This window comes from Suncus etruscus, chromosome 15 (genome assembly GCF_024139225.1).
Source record: "Suncus etruscus isolate mSunEtr1 chromosome 15, mSunEtr1.pri.cur, whole genome shotgun sequence".
NCBI classification, from domain to species: Eukaryota; Metazoa; Chordata; class Mammalia; order Eulipotyphla; family Soricidae; genus Suncus; species Suncus etruscus.
The window spans coordinates 60,391,130-60,410,975 of NC_064862.1; the positions used below are offsets into that span (position 1 = coordinate 60,391,130).

General features: G+C 50.9%; 2 protein-coding genes and 1 non-coding gene across 4 annotated transcripts; 1 reads left to right on the top strand and 2 right to left on the bottom strand.

Annotated features, from left to right (window-relative positions):
* Positions 1-1,936: 1,936 nt before the first annotated feature.
* PPP4C (protein phosphatase 4 catalytic subunit) lies at positions 1,937-14,018 on the top strand. Of its 2 annotated transcripts, XM_049787816.1 has the most exons (9): positions 1,937-2,059; positions 2,278-2,450; positions 11,051-11,102; positions 11,781-11,831; positions 11,972-12,073; positions 12,301-12,474; positions 12,545-12,671; positions 13,328-13,517; positions 13,601-14,018. In XM_049787816.1, exons 2-9 carry the CDS (start codon positions 2,353-2,355, stop codon positions 13,728-13,730), a joined length of 924 nt encoding a protein of 307 aa, XP_049643773.1. In that variant the 5' UTR covers positions 1,937-2,059; positions 2,278-2,352; the 3' UTR covers positions 13,731-14,018. The 2 variants fall into 2 exon arrangements, with proteins under 2 accessions (XP_049643773.1, XP_049643774.1); XM_049787817.1 differs by lacking the exon at positions 11,972-12,073.
* Positions 14,019-14,348: 330 nt separating this feature from the next.
* TBX6 (T-box transcription factor 6) lies at positions 14,349-19,426 on the bottom strand. The gene is made up of 8 exons (XM_049788136.1): positions 19,309-19,426; positions 18,997-19,231; positions 17,843-18,110; positions 17,595-17,741; positions 17,420-17,490; positions 15,225-15,298; positions 14,992-15,145; positions 14,349-14,917 (listed from the first exon to the last, which is right to left on the bottom strand). Exons 1-8 carry the CDS (start codon positions 19,424-19,426, stop codon positions 14,704-14,706), a joined length of 1,281 nt encoding a protein of 426 aa, XP_049644093.1. The 3' UTR covers positions 14,349-14,703.
* On the bottom strand, positions 16,601-16,707 carry LOC126031659 (U6 spliceosomal RNA). The gene has a single exon (XR_007503491.1). It is a non-coding gene; the product is annotated as a U6 spliceosomal RNA (small nuclear RNA).
* Positions 19,427-19,846: the final 420 nt, after the last annotated feature.

Consider the following 19,846-nt stretch of genomic DNA (forward strand, 5'->3'; position numbering starts at 1 on the left):
CACAGAGCCATTTTTAAGCCCTGAGCACCCTGATTATAACCCCCCAAAAAAGAAAAAAAAAAATCAGCTTTCTGAGGCCCGAGAGATAGCATGGAGGTAAGGCATTTGCCTTACATGCAGAAGGACAGTGGTTTGAATCCCAGCATCCCATATGGTCCCCTGAACCTGCCAGGAGTGATTTCTGAACATAGAGCCAGGAGTAGCCTCTGAGCGTTGCCGGGTGTGAATACCCCTGCCAAAAGAATCAACTTTTTGAACCAACTGAATCCCTAGTGATCCACACCAGTGTTTACCAAGGTGGGTGGGTGATAGCACCCTCTGGTGCAGTAGTGGGCAGGGAACACAGGAGACTTATGGTAGTAAAGGAGTTCAAGACCTTGCCTTGTGTATAACCCTGGTCTGATCCCTGGCACCACATAGGGTCTCACTCAAGCACCTCCTTGAGTGACCCCTGAACACAGAACTAGAAGTTAGTCCTGAGCACTGCAAGGCCAATCCCTCCCACACATGTCAATAAAAAAGGAAAGGTAGGTCCTAGGGTGGTGCCTTTTTTAATGAAAAGGACTAAATAGGGGCCAGAGAGAGCACAGTAGTAAGGCGTTTGCTTTGCATGTGGCTGAAACGAAAGGACTTGGTTCAATTCCCAGCATCCCATATGGTCCCCCAGTTTGCCAGGGTCAATTTCTGAGTGCAGAATCAGGAGTGACTCCTGAACACTGCTGGGTGTAGCCCAACAACCAATCAATGAGTCAATAAATAAAAATAAAGTTGAAAAAAGACAAAGTTAGAGAACCTTTCCACACAGAATTAATTTGCGTAGGACCTTCTAGGAGTTTTAAGAAATCAACTCTTGGGGCTGGAGAGATAGCAAGGAGGTAAGACGTTTGCCTTACATGCAGAAGGATAGTGGTTCGAATCCTGGCATTACATTTGGTTCCCCAAGCCAGGAGCGAATTCTGAGCGTAGAGCCAGGAGTAACCCCTGAGCGCTGCCAGATGTGACCCAAAAATCCAACAACCAAAAAAAAAAAAAAAAAGAAAGAAAAGAAATCAACTCTTCACTTTTCTCTACATATTTGCATCTGTTGCCTACATCTCAAACTAAATTCATTCCTAACACCACTTCAAACTTTGCTCCATTTCTATGCGTAATCTCAAATAACTATAAGCACAGCAAGTAAGAATTAAGGTCAACAGTAAATAGGGAAAGGGACATTCCCCAAAAGTATCACCTGCAAAGGCTCAGACACCATTTTATTTGCTTAAAAACCTCTGTAGCAAAAGATATAGGAAAAGCACTTCACTTAGGGACTTTGAGACAAAGTAAATTTCGGAAAGTAGGTCGATATACTAAGCTAGACCTGCATACAGGTTTCCTGGATTCAAATGTCAACCTTGGGTCAATTCCAAAACTCAGATATGCCATTCATCCATCTGTATCAATTTCCTCTTTTCAAAAGGAACGGAAGGCATAATCAATAAACTACAACTCAGGAGTGTGAATGGGAAAGAAGATGGAGATCATACGGATTGGAGCGAAGCTTGGTGTGAAGCAGTGGAAGAGAGATTTAGCCATGAAACAAAGTCAACATATGCCCAAGCCACTAGGCTATAGGAATAACCAGCACAAAATTCTGTATGCTGTTCCTGAAAAGTAACCGATAAAGTCAACAATAACCAGCAAAAAAAAAAAAAAAAAGAGTAACATCAGTTTAGGAGGCGCAGCCCGGCTCAGGCCGTGTGAGACTGGACAGGGCCAAGTTCCTTCCTCCACAGTCCCCTAGATATTAAGGCCTAACCCACGACAACTTCCGCCCGCATTACGCCAACATCCGGTTCCTGGCGCTCACGCCCCTTCTTTGACCCGAGAAGGGCGGGGCTAAGGATGCCTGGTGGGCGTGGCCTTGTGTGACATCACATCCTGTGCGCGCCGGAAAAGCCTCCCTTTGCTTCCGCGGCGGGGCCGGAAGTGGAAGCGGTGGTGGCTGCGGCGGCGGTCCAAAGCGGAGTGCCGAAGGCCGGCGGAGAGCTGGAGAGCCGGATCCGGGGTCGCAGCGGCGGTAAGAGTCCTGGGATCCCTCCAGGCCACCGTCCCGAGCGCGGGCCCGCGGGATTCGATGGGAGTTAGTGGGGAGCGCCCGGGGTCGAGGGGGGACTCTGGGGAGGGGTCCCGAGACTGCTATGCGAGAAGGCGAGGGGGGGCGGGTCCGCTCCAGAATCAAGTCCCCCCCCCCTCCCCGCCGCCCCCTGACTCGCGGCCCGGCCTCGCTGTTCCCAGGAGACCCCTGTGCGGCGCGGAGGGGGCGGCGGCCCCGGCTCTGACCCGCGCCGGGGGGGGGGGGGGCTGAGGGCCATGGCGGAGATCAGCGACCTGGACCGGCAAATTGAGCAACTGCGACGCTGCGAGCTCATCAAGGAGAGCGAAGTCAAGGCCCTGTGCGCCAAGGCCAGGTGAGTGGGGCCGGGGGAGCCTGGGGGGCCCTGCGCAGACGACAGCAATGAGGTTCCCAGGCCGTCGAGGAGCAGCGCCTGGTGAGGAAGGAAAAGCAAAAGGCTGGTTTTGGGCCCTGCCAGTCAGTATCAGCTGGTACGTTTCCAGCGGAGCAGGAGATCCAGAAAGGACTTAGGAAAATGCAGGGCATGATCTCATCAGCAGGAAACAGAAGAACTGGAGAAGGGGGGTGCAGGTCTTGAAGAGCAAGATGGTAACTGGAGCTTGTCTGCAAAAACAAAACAAAAGTTCAGGCAGGAAATCTACAGACTGATTCACCAAAAAGTGTTAATCCCCGTAACAACTTCTAAAATGGGGTGACCACCCCTTTTTTTTTTCATTTAAAGACTCCTTTTGGGGCTACCAGCAAAACTGGCAGGGAAGAATTGAGCAGGTGATAGGTGGCCTGGCTGTTCTCTTCTGTGGGAAGAGAGTTATGGACGGTTCTCCCTCAAGCTTTGGAATGGGATGGCACTAGATAGAATTGGAGCGGAGCTGGCCCTCATAGTGTCTGGGAAGCTAGGTTTCTTTTCTTTTCTTCCTTCCTTCCTTCCTTCCTTCCTTCCTTCCTTCCTTCCTTCCTTCCTTCCTGTCTTTTTTTTTTTTTTTTTTTTGTGGTTTGGGTCACACCTGGCGGTGCTCAGGGGTTACTCCTGGCTGTCTGCTCAGAAATAGCTCCTGGTAGGCACGGGGGACCATATGGGACATCGGGATTCGAACCAACCACCCTAGGTTCTGGATTGGCTGCTTGCAAGGCAAGCACCACTGTGCTCTCTCTCCGGGCCCCAAGCTAGGTTTCTTGGTAAAGTGAGCATGAAAGTGCCGGATTGGTCCTGGAGGTGAGTTTAGTAAAGTGTTGGGTCTAGTTTAAGTGCTCCATTGTCCTTAGGTGATACTGTTGCTACTGAGAGGACTGTGGGAATATGGACTGATGTTATCAGGGCAACTTTGAAAGAGGAGAAGGATTTAGGTGGTTGATGGGTTTGGCAGGTGAGAAGAGGCACGAAGGCCCTGCTGTGGGTGAGCACTCAAGAATAGGCCTTTTATCTGTCTTCTTCTGAGGAATTACTTTGCTTTGGCAACCACTAAGCTGGAGCACTGGGGGGTAGGGGTGGGGATGCCAGCATAGTTACCTGCATTTTGTCACCAGCATGCTACTGTTAACCTCTTCCCTTGGATCTTTATTTACTTAGATTTATGGCTCCTCAGGGCTTACTGACTTAACAGGACATTCAGAGCAAAGTGGCGGAATTGGGTTATGAAATGGAACCATCAGGTTATTTGCTTGGCTTTGCCCCTCACAGACAACCCTAAGCAGTCACATGGGTCCTGCAAGGATGCATGAATGGGCAAAAACCTTTTTTTTTTTTTTTTTTTTTTTGGTTTTTGGGCCACACCCGGCAGTGCTCAGGAGTTACTCCTGGCTGTCTGCTCAGAAATAGCTCCCAGCAGGCACAGGGGACCATATGGGACACCAACCACCTTAGGTCCTGGATCGGCTGCTTGCAAGGCAAACACCGCTGTGCTATCTCTCCGGGCCTGGCAAAAACCTCTTTTAAGTGATTATCCTGGGCCTATGATATAGATTGTTGGCTGAGCACATGCCTCATCTGTATATGTCTGAGTACCAAAAATATGCATGTACTGACATGTATACACATCCATCAGGCATGTATGTGTGCATGCTTATCTGTTTTTTTCATGGGTTGGGGGTTTTTGGGTTTTGGTTTGTTTTGGTTTCGTTTTTTTTTTTTTTTTTTTGGTCATACCCGGCAGCGCTCAGGGGTTACTCCTGGCTCTATGCTCAGAAATTGCTCCTGGCAGGCTTGGGGGACCATATGGGATGCCGGGATTCGAACCACTGACCTTCTGCATGCAAGGCAAATGCTATCTCTCCAGCACCCTATTTTTTTGTTTGTTTGTTTTTGTTTTGTTTGTTTGTTTTTTTGTTTTTGGATCACACCTGGCAGTGCTCGGGTTACTCCTGGCTTCATGCTCAGAAATCGCTCCTGGCAGGCTCAGGGGACCATATGGGACGCTGGGATTCGAACCAATGACCTTCTGCATGAAAGGCTAACGCCCTACCTCCATGCTATCTCTCTGGCCCTCCGGCACCCTTTTTTGTTTGTTTATTTGTTTGTTTGACTTAGGGTCACATTTGGTAGTGTTCAGGGCTCTTTCCTAGCAGGACTCAGGGGACCCTGTAAATGTTGGATCAGCCACGTGTAAGGCAAGATCCCTGCCTACTATACTATCAGTTTGGTCCCATGACTCTTCCATGATTTGTCACCTCACGGAAGTTTCCCTGATTCAGCAAGCCCCAAGATGTATTTAGTCATTTCCATGAACACAATCTTTTTTTTTTTTAAGGTTCTGTGATTTACAAACCTGTCAATGCAGGATTTCATGCATAAAACGTTCTATACTGGGCCAAACGATGGCACAGTGGGTAGGGCATTTGCCTTGTATGCGGCTGACCTGGGTTTGATCACTGGCATCTCATATGGTCCCCCGAGCCTGCTAGGAGTGATTTCTTAGCAGACGTAACCCCTTGAGCACTACCAGACGTGCCCAAAAATCAAAAATAAAATTATGTTGAGATATTAAAAAAAAGATACACCACTTCCTCCACCAGTGTCCTCTTACCCCACCATTGTTCCAGTGTCCCGTTTCTCTTTCTACAGGTATCCTGCTGAAGACCAGTTCTCAGTTTCCTTTCTGGTTTTGTGTGGGACCATACCAGTGGTACTTAGTGCTTACAAAGCTCAGAAATCACATCTGGCCATGTTTGGGGCTAGATAGGGTTTGGAGATCAAACCTAGATCAGCTGGGTGCTAGGCAGGCACCCTACCTGCTTTACTGTCACTCCACACTCTTGATTTTTCTGTTGCCATTGGGCATTTATTTTTTCCTTACTATGTTTCTTTATGTGCTCTTACTGAGTGCAGGGGAGAAGGGGGTAGGCAACACCTGGCAGTACTTGAGAACTTACTCCTGCCTCTACATTGAAGGATCACTTTTGGCAGAACTCAGAGGACTATTTGATGCCAGGTATCAAAACTGCTCAGTCACATGTAAAGCAGGCGATTTGTCCACAATGTACACTCAGTCCTAATAACATTTTTAGGAATTTAATCCAGTGCTTCCTGGGCACTTTCTTTATAAGCCTTTTTGGGGGGGATTGAATATACCTGGCTCTTCAGAATTTACTCCTGGCTCTGTGCTTAGGGATTTTTTTCAATATTCAAAGGACCATATAGAGTGCTAGGGATCAAACTCCGGCTGGGTGCGTGCATGGCAAGTACCTTTCCAACTATACTATCTCTCCAGCTCCCTCCCATGAATTTATTTATTAATTTTTTTTTTTGGTTTTTGGTTTTTGGGTCACACCCAGCAGTGCTCAGGGGTTACTTCTGACTATGCTCAGAAATCGCTCCTGGCAGGCTCAGGGGACCATATGGGATGCCGGAATTCGAACTGTTGTCCTTCTGCATATAAAGGAAACGCCTTACCTCCACACTATCTCTTCGGTCCCCCAACGCCATGAATATTTTTGTTGTTGTTGATGTTGATTTTTGGGCCACACCCAGCCTGACACCAGCTTCCCTGCACTGTGCCTTAGACCACCTCTGATCTCTGCTCTCTCTCCACAGGCACACTGGGCAGACTTGCTGGAGGCCTGACTGGGCCTGCCCCTCTAAGCCCCTAGACCTGACCTAGCCATCCTCTCATTCCCTTTCCCTTCTATTCCCTTAGTCTGAATACAGTTGATTTGCATTTTTACACAGTCCAATAAAATTTGTGAATAATGGGAGCCTTTTGTTATTTGCTGGGGGTGACAGAGGAAAGGGCAGGAGGGACAAAGCTATTCCCAGCAATAGTAGCAACAACATCCTCAGTGCAAGGTACCCTGCATCCCAGCCTTCTCCAACCTGCCTCCAAAGATGAGTTCTTAAGCCACACTCAGCTCGATTTACCACCTTTGCAGTGCTCTGGAACTGCAGTACCAGGGTTTAACTAGATGTCCTTCATGCAAGCCTGTGCTCCAGCTTCTGGTATGTCTGCCGCTGGGTAATCACACTGTTGCCTGAGGGTGTGGAAGACATTTTTATTTATTTATTTTTTTTGAGGTCACACCCAGCAGCACTCAGGGGTTACTCCCAGCTCTGCACTCAGAAATCACTCCTGGCAAGCTCAGGGGACCATATAGGATGACAGGAATCAAACCCGGGTCTGTCCTGGGTTGGCCATGTGCAAGGCAAATGCCCTACATATGTGCTTTCGCTCCAGCCCCCTCTTCATGAATCTTAAGTGGTGATCCTTGTATTTGGATAGCACAGTTGGTTTTTTTTTTCTTTTTTGGTTTTGGTTTTGCTTTTTGGGCTACACCTGGTGACGCTCAGGGGTTACTCCTGGCTATGCGCTCAGAAATTGCTCCTGGCTTGGGGACCATATGGGATGTTGGGGGATTGAACACGCGGTCTGTCCTAGGCTAGTACGGGCCAGGCAGAAGCCTTACCCCTTGCGCCATTGCTCTGGCCCCGCACAGTGGTGTTGAATTAAATTAATAAAAGTTCTAGACAGTGGTGGATGGTGGTGGTGGACGGTGAGGCCTTTCTCGGCCTGCCCGGCATCTGCATCTTCTTTGGCCTGGCAGGTCCGAAAGTTTAGGATAATGGCGAGGAAATTATCTGCAAGCAGTCAATAGAAGTCAGGAGACATGAAACTTTATTATAAGGCTTTAACCACCATGTGTGGCTTATAAGCTAAACAGCCTCTCTGCCACTTTACTGTCTCTCATCTCTCCATCCTGCCTCTTCCTGAGGCATCTTACTGAATCTTCTTCACCCCTCCCCAGTGGGGTACACAGTTTATGTATGCAGTCTCCACTGCTTTTTGCATGTTTCACAGAAAAAGGAATGACCTCAAGGGAGCATCTATTCTAGGGTGTTTGCCTTGCACACAGCTGACCCAGAATGGAAGGTGGTTCAAATCCTGGTATCCCATATGGTCCCCTGAGCCTGCCAGAAGTGATTTCTTTTTTTTTTTTTTTTTTTTTTTTTTTGGTTTTTGGGCCACACCCGTTTGACGCTCAGGGGTTACTCCTGGCTATGTGCTCAGAAATCGCCCCTGGCTTGGGGGGACCATATGGGACGCCGGGGGATCGAACCGCGGTCCTTCCTTGGCTAGCGCTTGCAAGGCAGACACCTTACCTCCAGCGCCACCTACCCGGCCCCAGAAGTGATTTCTAAGTGCAGAGCTAGGAGTAACCCCTTACCACTGCCGGGTTTGACCCAAAAACCAAAAAAGAAAAAAAAAAGCGAGAGAGAGCATCTATTTTGGGCAGAAGTGATAGTATGGAAATAGGATGCTTGCCTTGGATATGACTGACTCTGGTTCGATCCATGGCATCATATGGTTCCTTGAGCCCCTCAAGAGTGATTCTTGAGCACAGAGCCAAGAGTAAGCCCTGATTCATACATTTACCCACCACTTTTAGTCAATTAGAGGAAAGATGGGCCTTGTATCAGGTCTTTTTTCTTTTTTTCTTTTTTTGGTTTGGGTCACACCTGACAGTGCTTAGGGATTACTCCTGGCTCTCTGCTCAGAAATTGCTCCTGGCTGGCTTGGGGTGCTGAATGGGATGCCAGGATTTGAACCATCATCAGTCCTGGGTTGGCTGCTTATAAGGCAAATGCCCTACTGCTGTGCTATCTCTCCAGCTTCTGGTATCAGGTCTTTGACAGGATGCACACACTTGTTTGTGTGAGTGGGAGAACTGAGGGGCAGAAGTGGATACTGGGTTGTAGCTAGGGAATATTTCCTGAGGCCTGAGTTGGGCCTCTGTCACATATGCCTAATGAGAAGGGAACCTGTTCTCACACCTTGCCTTGGGATCCAAGGCATCCTGGCTGTGGCATCAGGCTTAATCAGAAGCTACATAGACTCAGCCTTCAGACTACTACCTGAAGGATGTGAACTAAAGTTGCTCCTATTGAAACATTAGCATCTTCACAAAGCAGGGTCTGTTGGTTTTTGCAGTGTCCAGCATTTGAAAAGCAACCTTTGAATCAGGCCATCTTCAGGTTGAATCCCACTTTTGTTGTTGTTTTTGTTGTTGTTTTTGATTTTTGGGCCACACCCGGTAACACTCAGGGGTTACTCCTGGTTATACACTCAGAAATTGCCCCTGGCTTGGGAGACCATTTGGGACGCCGGGTGATCCAACCTGGGTCCATCCTAGGCTATTGTGTGCCACTACTCTAGCCCCTGAATCCCACTTTTTGTTTTGTTTTGGTTTGGTTTTTGGGTCACACTGGCAGTGCTCATGGGTTATTCCTGGCTTTGTGCTCAGAAATCGCTCCTGGCTGGCTTGGGGGATCATATGGGATGCCGGGATTCAAACACCATCTGTCCTGGGTCATCTGCTTGCAAGGCAAACACCCTACCACTGTGCTATCTCTCCAGCCCCCAGCATTCTACTTTGTTTTTTTATTTTTTGCTTTTTGGTCCATACCCTGTGACACTCGGGTTACTCCTGGCTTGTGCTCAGAAATCTCTCCTGGCTCAGGGGACCTATGGGATAACAGGGATCGAACCAAGGTTTGTTCTGGATTGGCTATATGCAAGGCAAATGCCCTACTGCTGTGCTGTTGCTTTGGCCTTTGTTTTGTTTTTGGGTCATGCCTGACTCTGCTGTCAGGAATCACTCTGGTGGTGCTTGGGGGATCATATGGGATACTGGGGATCCAACCCAGATTGTGTGCAAAGCAAGTATCTTTTTCTTCATACTATAACTCTGGCCCCTGAGTCTCATATTTGTCATCTATAAATTGTATGCCCTGAACAAGTCAACTGTCCTGCTGCCCAGTAAACCCCTTTTCTGTTTTTGGCCACACCTGGCAGTACTCGGGGGGCAGTGCTCTTGGCTCTACACTCATGAATCATTCCTGGTGATGCTCAAGGGACCTTATGATGTTGGGGATTGAACGCAGGTCAGCTGTGTGCAAAGCAAGCACCCTACCCATTATACTTTGATTATGCTACCATTAGGCTTTGTTTTTGTGTTTTTGTGTATTTTTTTTTGTTTTTTTTTTTTTTTTGTTTTTTGGGCCACACCCGTTTGACGCTCAGGGGTTACTCCTGGCTATATGCTCAGAAATCGCCCCTGGCTTGGGGGGACCATATGGGACGCCGGGGGATCGAACCGCGGTCCTTCCTTGGCTAGCGCTTGCAAGGCAGACACCTTACCTCCAGCGCCACCTACCCGGCCCCGTTTTTGTGTATTTTTTTGAGGGGAGGACCAAACCCGTTGACACTCAGGTTACTCCTGGCTATGCGCTCAGAAATCGCTCCTGGCTTGGGGGAACCATATGGGACACTGGGGGATCAAACTGCAGTCTGTTCTAGGCTAGCGCTTGCAAGGCAGATGTTTTACCTCTAGCACTACTGCTCTGGCTCCTACCATTATGCTTTGGTTCCTCAACCCCATTTTTTTGTTTGTTTGGGTTTTGTTTTATTTTGTTTTGGGCCACACCCAGCGGTGCTCAGGGCTTACTCTTGGCTCTGCACTCAAATTATTTCTGGCGGTGCTCAAGGTACCATATGGGATGCTGGGGATCAGCCTGGGTCGACCATGTGCAAGGCAAACACCCTACGATTGTGCTGTCACTCTACCTCCAACCTCCATTTCAAAAAATTTTTTTTAATGAGGGTAACATCTAATTGTGTTTAGGGGTCACCTAAGCCACTCCCATAAGTACTGAGTCTATGGTCATCAGGGTACCCCTGCTGGTGCTGGGTTGTAACATTCAGTGCTAGGGATCAGACTCCAGGCCTCCCATGTGCCAGGCACATGGTCTTTCAGTTGTGTTGTCTCCCAGACACTTTGGTAAGCACTTTACAAAATTTATGTGTATTGTGGATGTAATGGTGAATGGTCGGACCCCAAGGAGGGCTGGTGACATACTGCAAGTAGTGGTGAGAAGTCCAGCCTTGGGTGAAAACTGGCAGATGAAATGACCCTTGGGCAGTTTCTCTCCTGTCTGAGTTTTCTAGGAAGGGCCAGACCTGGAGCCAAGTTGCTGTGGGTCGGATCCACCAATGGGGCTCAGCAGCAATGCTTGCCTTTGTGGGGTCTGTGTCTATGGCAAGGAGAAGTGAAAGCACAAAGTGCAACAGCAGACAGTGAAGGTGCAGCTGCTTACAGCCTACTGACAGGCCAGTGGCGAGCATGGTGTAGTAGGTTGAGGAAGCGTGTCAGAGTTCAGCTAAAGGCACCACCAGGGCCCACTCCAGACTAGAGTGCTGGGTGCATAGAAAGGCCCATAAGTTTTGGCAGCTTACTTGGCAAGGGATTGCTTTTCAGAGATATCTGGGCCTTTGGCTTATTGGAAGCTGAGAGCAGAATTACAGACAACCTGTACGGGGAGATTTGCCTCTTCCCTCTTGTCCCTAAAGGATTAAGTGTCTTTGTACCCTTGCAATTTTTCCTGGCCCAGAAAAAGCTCAGCAGCTGAGCTAGGCCAGTCTAACTGTGACCCTGGTCTTCCATCTCCAGGGAGATACTGGTGGAAGAGAGCAACGTGCAGAGAGTGGACTCACCGGTCACGGTGAGTATTCCTGCCTCTGACCTGCTTGGTCCTGTGGAGCATAGAGGGTCCTGTGCTTAGGAACCTCTCATAAGAAACGGACCTTATAGAAAGGTTCTTTAGATTAGCAATACCAGAGAGAAAAATAAGCTTTATAAATGCAAAGCCTGCACTGAACCATGAGCTCATCTCTCATTTTTTGGGATTTTGTGGGCTCCTCCTGGCTCTCTTAACGCCCTATACTTTCCTCCAGTTTTGTTGGGGAGGAGCTGTCTCCCAAATGATGATAACAGCATTGGGGACTAGGGAGAGAGTTGCTCCCAGTGACTAATGGTGCTCAGGGCAGTTAGGGTCACATCTGGTGCTGCTTGGGGGCAGAGGGCATGCAGCACCGAAGGTCAAACTTCAGTTCTTATCCATGCATGGCTTGTGTCCCTGACCCCCTCATCTGTCTCCCTATGTTGAGAAGCTTTGAGGGGAGAAAGGGACAGGTGCTGGGTCCTCTGGGAGCGGGTCTAGCCCCAAAGCCCAGGCTCTTCCTCTTGCCCCCAGAATCATCATCACTGCAGGGTGGGAAGGTAATCACAGCAGGTAATGGGCTGGGAGGGGAAGTTTGGGCCTGGAGAAGCAGAGGATGATCCAGGAGCGAGAGTGGGTGTGTTGAAGACAGGCCTGAGTTCTGACCAGCCTTCTCACCAGGTATGCGGTGACATCCATGGACAATTCTATGACCTCAAGGAGCTATTCAGAGTGAGTGTGGGGGAGACCGGTGAGGGGGTGGTGAATGGAAGCCCCCTTCCTAGAGAGGGGAGCTTAAAGGTCCATGAATGGAACAGAGGCAGGATCAACCCCTGGGTGAACAAACCAGACATCCCTTCCCCTTTTCCCAGGTGGGGGGTGATGTCCCTGAGACCAACTACCTCTTTATGGGGGACTTTGTGGATCGAGGTTTCTACAGCGTTGAAACGTTCCTCCTGCTGCTGGCACTGAAGGTGGGCACCCTTGGGCTTCTGGAGCCCACTCTGGGCCTCTGTGGACCTGCCCATCTGCATCCTTCCATCCCTTCCTCCTGTTCACCCCAACTCTGAGTGGCTTCCTTGAGCGGGGGATTCTGTCATGCTCTTGGAAGGGTGGGGTGGGCAGGTGTTGAAGTGACGGGGCTCGAGTTTACCTGGGTTGAGCATCTGTGGGTGAGAGAGGGTTTTGTGGCTGCACACAGGTCCGCTATCCTGACCGCATCACCCTTATCCGGGGCAATCACGAGAGCCGCCAGATCACGCAGGTCTATGGCTTCTATGATGAGTGTCTGCGCAAGTATGGCTCGGTGACCGTGTGGCGCTACTGCACTGAGATCTTTGACTACCTCAGCCTGTCAGCTATCATTGATGGCAAGGTAGGCTGGCTAGTGGCCCATGGGCTGGGAAGGGTGGCCTGGTGCTGCCTTACACCTCCTCTCCTTGCAGATCTTCTGTGTGCATGGGGGCCTCTCCCCCTCCATTCAGACTCTGGACCAGATTCGGACAATTGACCGGAAGCAGGAGGTGCCTCATGACGGACCCATGTGCGACCTGCTCTGGTCTGACCCTGAAGGTGAGGGCAGCAGGCAGATGGGATGGTGACAAGTGGGCTTTGCCTTTGGTTGGCAAGATACTGAGCAGACAGACAGGTAGGCCAGCGCTTTTGGGGGGAAGAACAGAATATGCTAAACTCAAGAAGGGGCTGAGACGCTCGAAAGTTTATATAGGACAGATGGCCCTGAGTGAAGGAACTGTAGAACTGTCAGCAGCTATGCAGAGGTCAGATTCCTGCCAGGTTGGTCCCAGGACCCCACAGTCTGGAGGGAGGGTCCCAGTCATAGGGAACAACCAGGATTATAGGGTCCTGTGAGACTACACAGTATCTGCCTGGCTGGCCTGCTGGTACCTCAAGTTAGGAGGGACAGAACCCCTTGCCATTGTGCTGCTTGCCTGCATGATTGTGACCCTTTCACCTACTCACTGATGTGATTATTCAATAGATTCATTGAAGTGGCTCCCACTCAGAAAATTGTGGGTACTTATGGATACCAGAGTGTACCAATCTGTCCAAGCCCCCTCCTGTCCCCGTCGCCCCCCCTTGTCCCATCCTCTAACCACTGTCCCCTGGGGCTATGGGAGAGAGGGTGACATCTGATCCCCTTTAGAGAGCAATAAGCAACTCTTTCTTGGAGGGCACCATGGCCCCATCCCTCTCTTTATCTATCTCAGACACCACAGGCTGGGGAGTGAGCCCCCGGGGAGCTGGCTACCTATTTGGTAGTGACGTGGTGGCCCAGTTCAATGCAGCCAACGATATTGATATGATCTGCCGTGCCCACCAACTGGTGATGGAAGGTTACAAGTGGCATTTCAATGAGACTGTCCTCACAGTGTGGTCGGCACCCAACTACTGCTACCGGTGAGCCATGGAGGCCCGAAGAGGGGTGTGGAGACAGCCAGAGTGGGGGATGGCTCAGCCTATTACGTTGCTTTCTCTTCCAGCTGTGGAAACGTGGCAGCCATCTTGGAGCTGGATGAGCATCTTCAGAAAGATTTCATCATCTTTGAGGCCGCTCCCCAAGAAACACGGGGTATCCCCTCTAAGAAGCCTGTGGCTGACTACTTCCTGTGACCCTTCAGCCCCTGACCCGTCCAGCCCCTCTGGCCCTCGGACCACTGTGACTCTGCTTCTTCTCCAGACGAGTCTGGGCCTGGGGGGTGTTGGGCCCACTAGGGTGAGGACTTTCTCTGGAGAGGCCTGGAGCCTCTGCTCCGTGTTCTTCCTCCTCTCCTATCTCCCCACTTGAACCATGAAGTTTCCAATAATTTTTTTGTTTTTTTTTTTTTTCTCCTTTTTTTTTGGTTTGTTTTTAGATAAAAATTTTGAGAAAAAAAATTCTAATAAAAGAAGAAAAAATGGTCTTTGGGTTTGTTTCGAACTGAATTGGGGATGGGTATCGATACTGGACAGGGCCTGTAGTGCTTGAACTGCCTCAGAGCCTGGCCTAGGCTGCTCCCCAGTGGCAGCCTCAGAGGCCATCAGGTTCACCATCTCCCCGAACTGAAAACAGGCAGAGTCAGGTAATCTTGCACAAGGTCAAGAGCCAGAAACTGGCAAGTCTAGGTCTGGGGCCACGTCTTCCTATAAAACCTTTGGCTCAAGCAACCCTGCGTGACCAAATTCCATTCTCGTAGCATTTCCAGACCATCGAGGCTATGGAGTTTTATTAACAGAAATACACTCGTTCTGAGAGCAGACTGGTGTGGCTTGTCCCCGGGGCCTGGAGGTAGAGCCGCAGGGTGAAGCGAGGAGGTGGGAGTGCTGGGCCTAGCCCATTTGGTCAGGAGCCTCCCTCCATTCACACAGAGGTGAGAGTGGGGAAGGGGAAGCTGGCCCCAGCTGGACTCACAGCAGCTTAGCCAGAGCTTTGAAGCCAGAGGGGGTTGGGAGTAAAATCAAAGTGTGAAGTAGGGGTGGGGGGAGGCTCAAGGCAGCCATTTGGTGTGGGGGATGGGGCAAGTGGAAGTGGGGCAACAGGCCTGGGGGAAGGGAACTGGAGGTTTGTGGTAGAAGACAGGCAGAGGGGGTTCCCCCCAACAATAGCTCAGTACATAGGTTTTGTACCCACATCCAAGTAGCCCCCAGGCCCGGGGTAGGGTAGTGGGAAGGGGCCTCCTTGCAGGAAGTGTGAGGCAAAGGGGCCTGGGGTTGCAGCAGCCTGGTATCCGGAGCCCCCTGGCCCAGGCTGCAGCTCCAGGAAGGCAGCTGAGTAGGGGGCTGTGCGCCCTGAATCTGGAGTCTCAGGGAAGCTGGGATTCCTAGGACAGAGAGTCATCAGAACAGGTGGGATAGACCCCAGCCCCAAACAGCCCCATGCCCTTGAACCACTTACCTGCTAGGAAGGTGTCCAGGGGCCCCATGGAAGGCTGCGGGATGTAGCAGGTAGGCCTCAGCGCTGGCACCGCCACATGGAGCTGCTGGGGCCTGCTGTGACTCAGACTCCCGAATATCGCCCAGTGTGGAGTCACAGGGCCCACTTGGTCCATCTGGGGAGATGAGGGAAAGATTGAGCCAAGGATGAACAGCATCTCCAACCTGGCCCTGTCACCACTGGACGACATTCACCTCCACTTCCATAGGCCTCTGTGGCTACTGGCTCAGCAGCCCGCAGTTTCCTCTTCACACGGGCATCTCGTTCCCTGAGGAATAATGATGATGATGATGAAGATGATGATAGCACTTACCAGGTGCTAGGCATTTTACCTCCTAGGGTAAAACCTCTCAGGTGGGTTCTATTATTATACCCATTCTACAGATAACCAACTAATCTTTCAACTAACTAGAAAGTGGCTGAGCTGCCGTTTATTCCCCACTTGAAAGTTTCCAATGGCTTCTAATCACTGAAAATCCGTGGGAACTCCTCTGCAGGCCAGTGCCTAGTCTGATCCTCCGTCTCTCACCCACCGCATCTGCCCTCTCCACTGGCAACCTTTAGCCCCACCCTCTGAAATCTGCTCACTCCTTTTCATTTATTCCATTTCAGTTTTTGCTTTGTTTTGTTTTGAGGCCACATCCTGCAGTGCTCGGGTTACTCTTGGCTCTGCACTCAGAAATCACTCCTGGCAGGCTTGGGATGTTGGAGATTGAACCCAGGTCAGCTGCAAGCAAAGCAAATGCCTTACCCACTGTGCTATCTCTTCAGCCCCATCACTTCATTCTTATCTCTGTTCCAGCAACACTTCCACAGGAAAGTCTAGATCTCCAGAGCACCTGCTTTCTCCCTGCTGACCTTGCCTTAGTCTGAAGAGATCCACCCAAGGTAGGCTCTGGGGGCCCAAGGCCAGTGCATGCCATCAGAAGCCAGAGTCTCAGTGCATCTTTAACTACATCACCTGGCTCCTGTGGCCTTTCCAGGCCTCTTGTCTAATAAATAACTTACTGTGTTTTTTTTTTTTTTTTTGGCCACATCTGGCAGGGCCCAGGCATTACTCCTGGCTCTGTTCAGAAATCTCTCCTGGCAGATTCGGGGGACCATAATTAATGACAGGGACCTAAACCCAGGTCCATCCTGGGTTGGCTGTGTTCAAGGTAAATGCCCTACTGCTGCGCTATCACTCCAGCCCATAAATAACTCATTTCTGGGACCGCAGTGATAGTGCAGTGCTGTAGGGCTTTTGCTTTGCACGCAGGACTGACCCAGGACGGACCTCAGTTCGATTCCCTGGCGTCCCATATGGTCCCCCCAGCCAGGAGCGATTTCTGAGCGCATAGCCAGGAGTAACCCCTGAGCACCATATTGTGTGGCCCAAAAACAAATAACTCACTTCATCCTTCCTCTTATTTGTAGAACTAGCCCCTCATGTATTCTCTCCCTGCTGGAAGACCAGTTCCAGAAAGGCCCAGGGCCTTTGGTGAGACTTGATGACTAATGAATGATTCCAGTGATAGGGTTAGCAAACAGCAGATGCTAAGTACTTGTTAAATAACTCTCTCTTTTTTTTTAAAATATGGAATGCCTCAAGAATTTGCGTGTCATTCTTGCACAGGGACCATGCTAATCTTCTCTGTATCATTCCAATTTTAGTATATATGCTGCCAAAACGAGCACTAAATAACTCTCTCTCTCTCTTTTTTTTTTTTTTTTTTTTTTGGTTTTTGGGTCACACCCAGCTGTGCTAAGGGCCACTCCTGGTCCCACACTCAGAAATCGCTCTTGGCAGGCTCAGGGGACCATTGGGACACCGGGATTCGAACCAATGACCTTCTGCATGAAAGGCAAACGCCTTACCTCCATGCTATCTCTCCAGCCCCAAATAACTCTCATTTTACTTGCCATTGTGTTGTTGGCATCCAGTATAGTGTCTGGCACACAGTGAGTGGACAGACAATTCACAAACATTTATTGAGCGAGTTGGAAAGAAAGTACAGCAGGTGGGGCCAGAGTGATAGCATAGAGGGTAGGAAGTTTGCCTTGCCTGAGGCTGATCTGGGTTTGATCGCTGGCATCCCATATGGTTCCCTGAGCACTGTCAGGAGTAATTCCTGAAAGCTGAGCCAGGAGTAACCCTTCAGTGCTGCCAAGTGTGGCCCAAAAATCAAAAAGAAAGGGAAAAAAAAAGTATAGCATGTAAGGTGCTTGCCTCTCTCAGGCCGCTGACCCCCATTCAATTCCTAGCCCGAGCACCACTAGGAGTGATCCCTGAGCACAGAGCCAGAAATAAACCCTGATCAAAGCCAGGTGTGGCCCAATCCCCCTACCCTCCAGAAGAAAACATAGCATGCTTGTTGAACAAACAGCCGTACTAAGGAACATTGCTCACCTCTTACAGTTCCTGCCGTTCTCCCGGAAGCCCTTGGCAAAGGGGTTGGCTGCGATCTTAAGTTGTGTGATCTGAGGACAGACATCCAAGATCAGAACTACAGCATGGCCAGGGCCTGAGCCCCATAACACCCATCTTCCCCCCCCATCCCCACCCCCCCTGTAGGTTCACTCACCCGTGGGTTCTGATAGGCTGTCACAGAGATGAATGTGGTCTCAGGGAAGCGGAAGGAGGCTACACCACCCCAGTGCTGGCTGCAGAGCTGGGTGGCCCGTACCAGGTGAATCCGGGGCTGGTACTTGTGCATGGAATGTAGGATCAGCTGTGGAAGAAAAGCTGATTTTTGACTTTTGATTTTTGACCTTTGACTCCTAGCCCTAGGCCCCGGCCGTCCTCCCAGCCAGCTCCCAGCTGGGACCTCACATGACCATGCGGGTCCAGCGTGCTATTAGTGAGTTTGACACGATGAAAGGACACAGGTTGCCGCATCCAGTGAGCTCCAGTGGCAGGAGAGTCGGGGTGAATGTAGACACGATCAGGCAGACGGGGCTCTGCCTTTCCACTGGGCTCCCAGCGACGGCCCTGCCAGCGGTAGCGAGCCCCATCCACTGGGAGCACATCCAGGAGAAATAGGTAGCGGGCGTCAGGGTCCAGGCCTGTGACAGACACTCGGCAAGCAGGGAACATACGCCTGGATGAGGAAGCAGGAGAGACTAGGGCTAACCACTGGCACAGCAGTCAGGCAGGACCAGCAGAGATGACGGAAAGTGAGTTTGCACTCTGAGGCTTTCACTAGTCTCATAGGCTCACTAGAAACAGAGTTGGCACTGACTCTGGCCCCTCAAGTCCCATTTGCAGAAATTGTGATGTCTTACTTTCCATGCCCCCATTCCTCCCTGAAATGATGTTGGGGGGCCTTCTGACCTGTCCTGGTCTCATTTGATTAGTGCTAGAACCTAGAGCTGCTGGCAGGACATATATGCTTTTTTGGGTTTTGTTTCATTTGCAGTATAGTTGACAGTGCTCCTGGTTTTGCCCTCAGGAATCACTCCTAATGGGTCTTTGGACTCATATATGATGCTGGAGATTGAACCCAGGTTGGCTGTGTGTAAGGCAAGTGTCTTACCCTCAGTGCTATTACTCTGGGCCTGGACAAATGTGCTTCTGAAGAAAAATCCCCTCCTGTGGCACTGAGCTCCTAGCCCAGATAAAAACCATGCACTGACTTTATCCCTGCCTGCAGTGAAACCCTGGCTCAAGTCCTGTCCAGATTTCCCTCCCCTTGACACAGGCCAGCCTTAACCCCAGCCACAGACTGAGCCCTGAGAGCCAGTCTATTTGACCTCAGCAGACCTCAGTAGTCCTCACCAGAGATTGGTCCCTAAACCTTCATGGATTAATCCTTGACCTTTGACCTAACAGAATGACCCCTGACCCAGTCACATTCTGAACTTAGACAGTTCTAACCCTCTGTCCCTTCCTTTAAGAACCCCCCCAAATCTAGCCCCATATCTGAAAGTAATGGTTTTCTACGAAAGCCCCTCTGGGATCACAGGGTTGGTCACCCTGGCCCTCACCTGCCAGCTTTGGTGATGATCATCTCGGTGCCCACGGAGCTGAACTCTTTCCACAGCTCCCGATTCTCTAGGCACAGGCTGACTCCTGGGAGCGAGTGAAGGGCCTCTGGGGCTGGGGGCCCCTGTTCAGTGCCCAGGACAGGGGGCAGAGGGGGCAAAGGTGGGGGTGCGGCCAGGGCACGGGGAGCTGTCTCGATCCCGGAGAGGAAGCAGTCCAGTTTAGGGGGTTCCAGATCTGGAGATGAGGGAGGATGAGCACCCACCCCACAACAGCATCCCCACTCCCTCCCCAGGCACCTCTGAGGACTTCACCTGGGTAGCGGTAACCCTCTGCCAGGGCTGGTGGGAAGCTGGCCTCTGTTGCAGGCTGGGGGGGTCCCAGGCGGTATCCTGTCCCCAGGGCAGGGTACAACTCCCGTGGGTGATACATGGAGTTAATTCCTGTCTGGTTCAGCGCAGGCTGCCTGGAGGCCCCTGGGGCTGAGTGATGCCCTTTATAGCTCGCAGCTCAGCTGCATCCAGACCCAGGGTCTCAGCCCCTCCCTCTTTGAGGCCCTAGAATTGGGCTGAGGTGGAGACCCCTGGGGGCTGGAAGGGGTCCAAGAGGAGGCCGGATTCCTGGGTACCCTCCCCTTCACTCCTCCCCCGCAGGCTTCACTAGCCCCGACCCCCTGCCCCCTCATTACATAATTAACTCCTCGGCCTGATTGATCCCCAGGGGCTCAACAGGGACGCAGTTTGGTGCTTCCGGCCAGCTGGTCCCCGTTCCCACGGTGGGGGAGCCACAGCTAGGGGTAAGCCTCTAAAGGGCGGGCCTGTCCCCTAGGATGGTGGCTGCAGTCCTTCTGCC

What these genes read in the sequence shown, in the direction of transcription:
- PPP4C (XM_049787816.1), top strand. Translation starts at nt 2,353, where the DNA reads ATGGCGGAGATCAGCGACCTGGACCGGCAAATTGAGCAACTGCGACGC. An exon ending in GAGTGGACTCACCGGTCACG is followed by an intron (nt 11,103 to 11,780) that starts GTGAGTATTCCT and finishes CCTTCTCACCAG; the next exon opens with GTATGCGGTGACATCCATGG. An exon ending in TCCTGCTGCTGGCACTGAAG is followed by an intron (nt 12,074 to 12,300) that starts GTGGGCACCCTT and finishes GGCTGCACACAG; the next exon opens with GTCCGCTATCCTGACCGCAT.
- TBX6 (XM_049788136.1), bottom strand. Translation starts at nt 19,426, where the DNA reads ATGTATCACCCACGGGAGTTGTACCCTGCCCTGGGGACAGGATACCGC. An exon ending in ATCATCACCAAAGCTGGCAG is followed by an intron (nt 18,111 to 18,996) that starts GTGAGGGCCAGG and finishes TTCCTCATCCAG; the next exon opens with GCGTATGTTCCCTGCTTGCC. An exon ending in CAGCCTATCAGAACCCACGG is followed by an intron (nt 17,491 to 17,594) that starts GTGAGTGAACCT and finishes GTCTGTCCTCAG; the next exon opens with ATCACACAACTTAAGATCGC.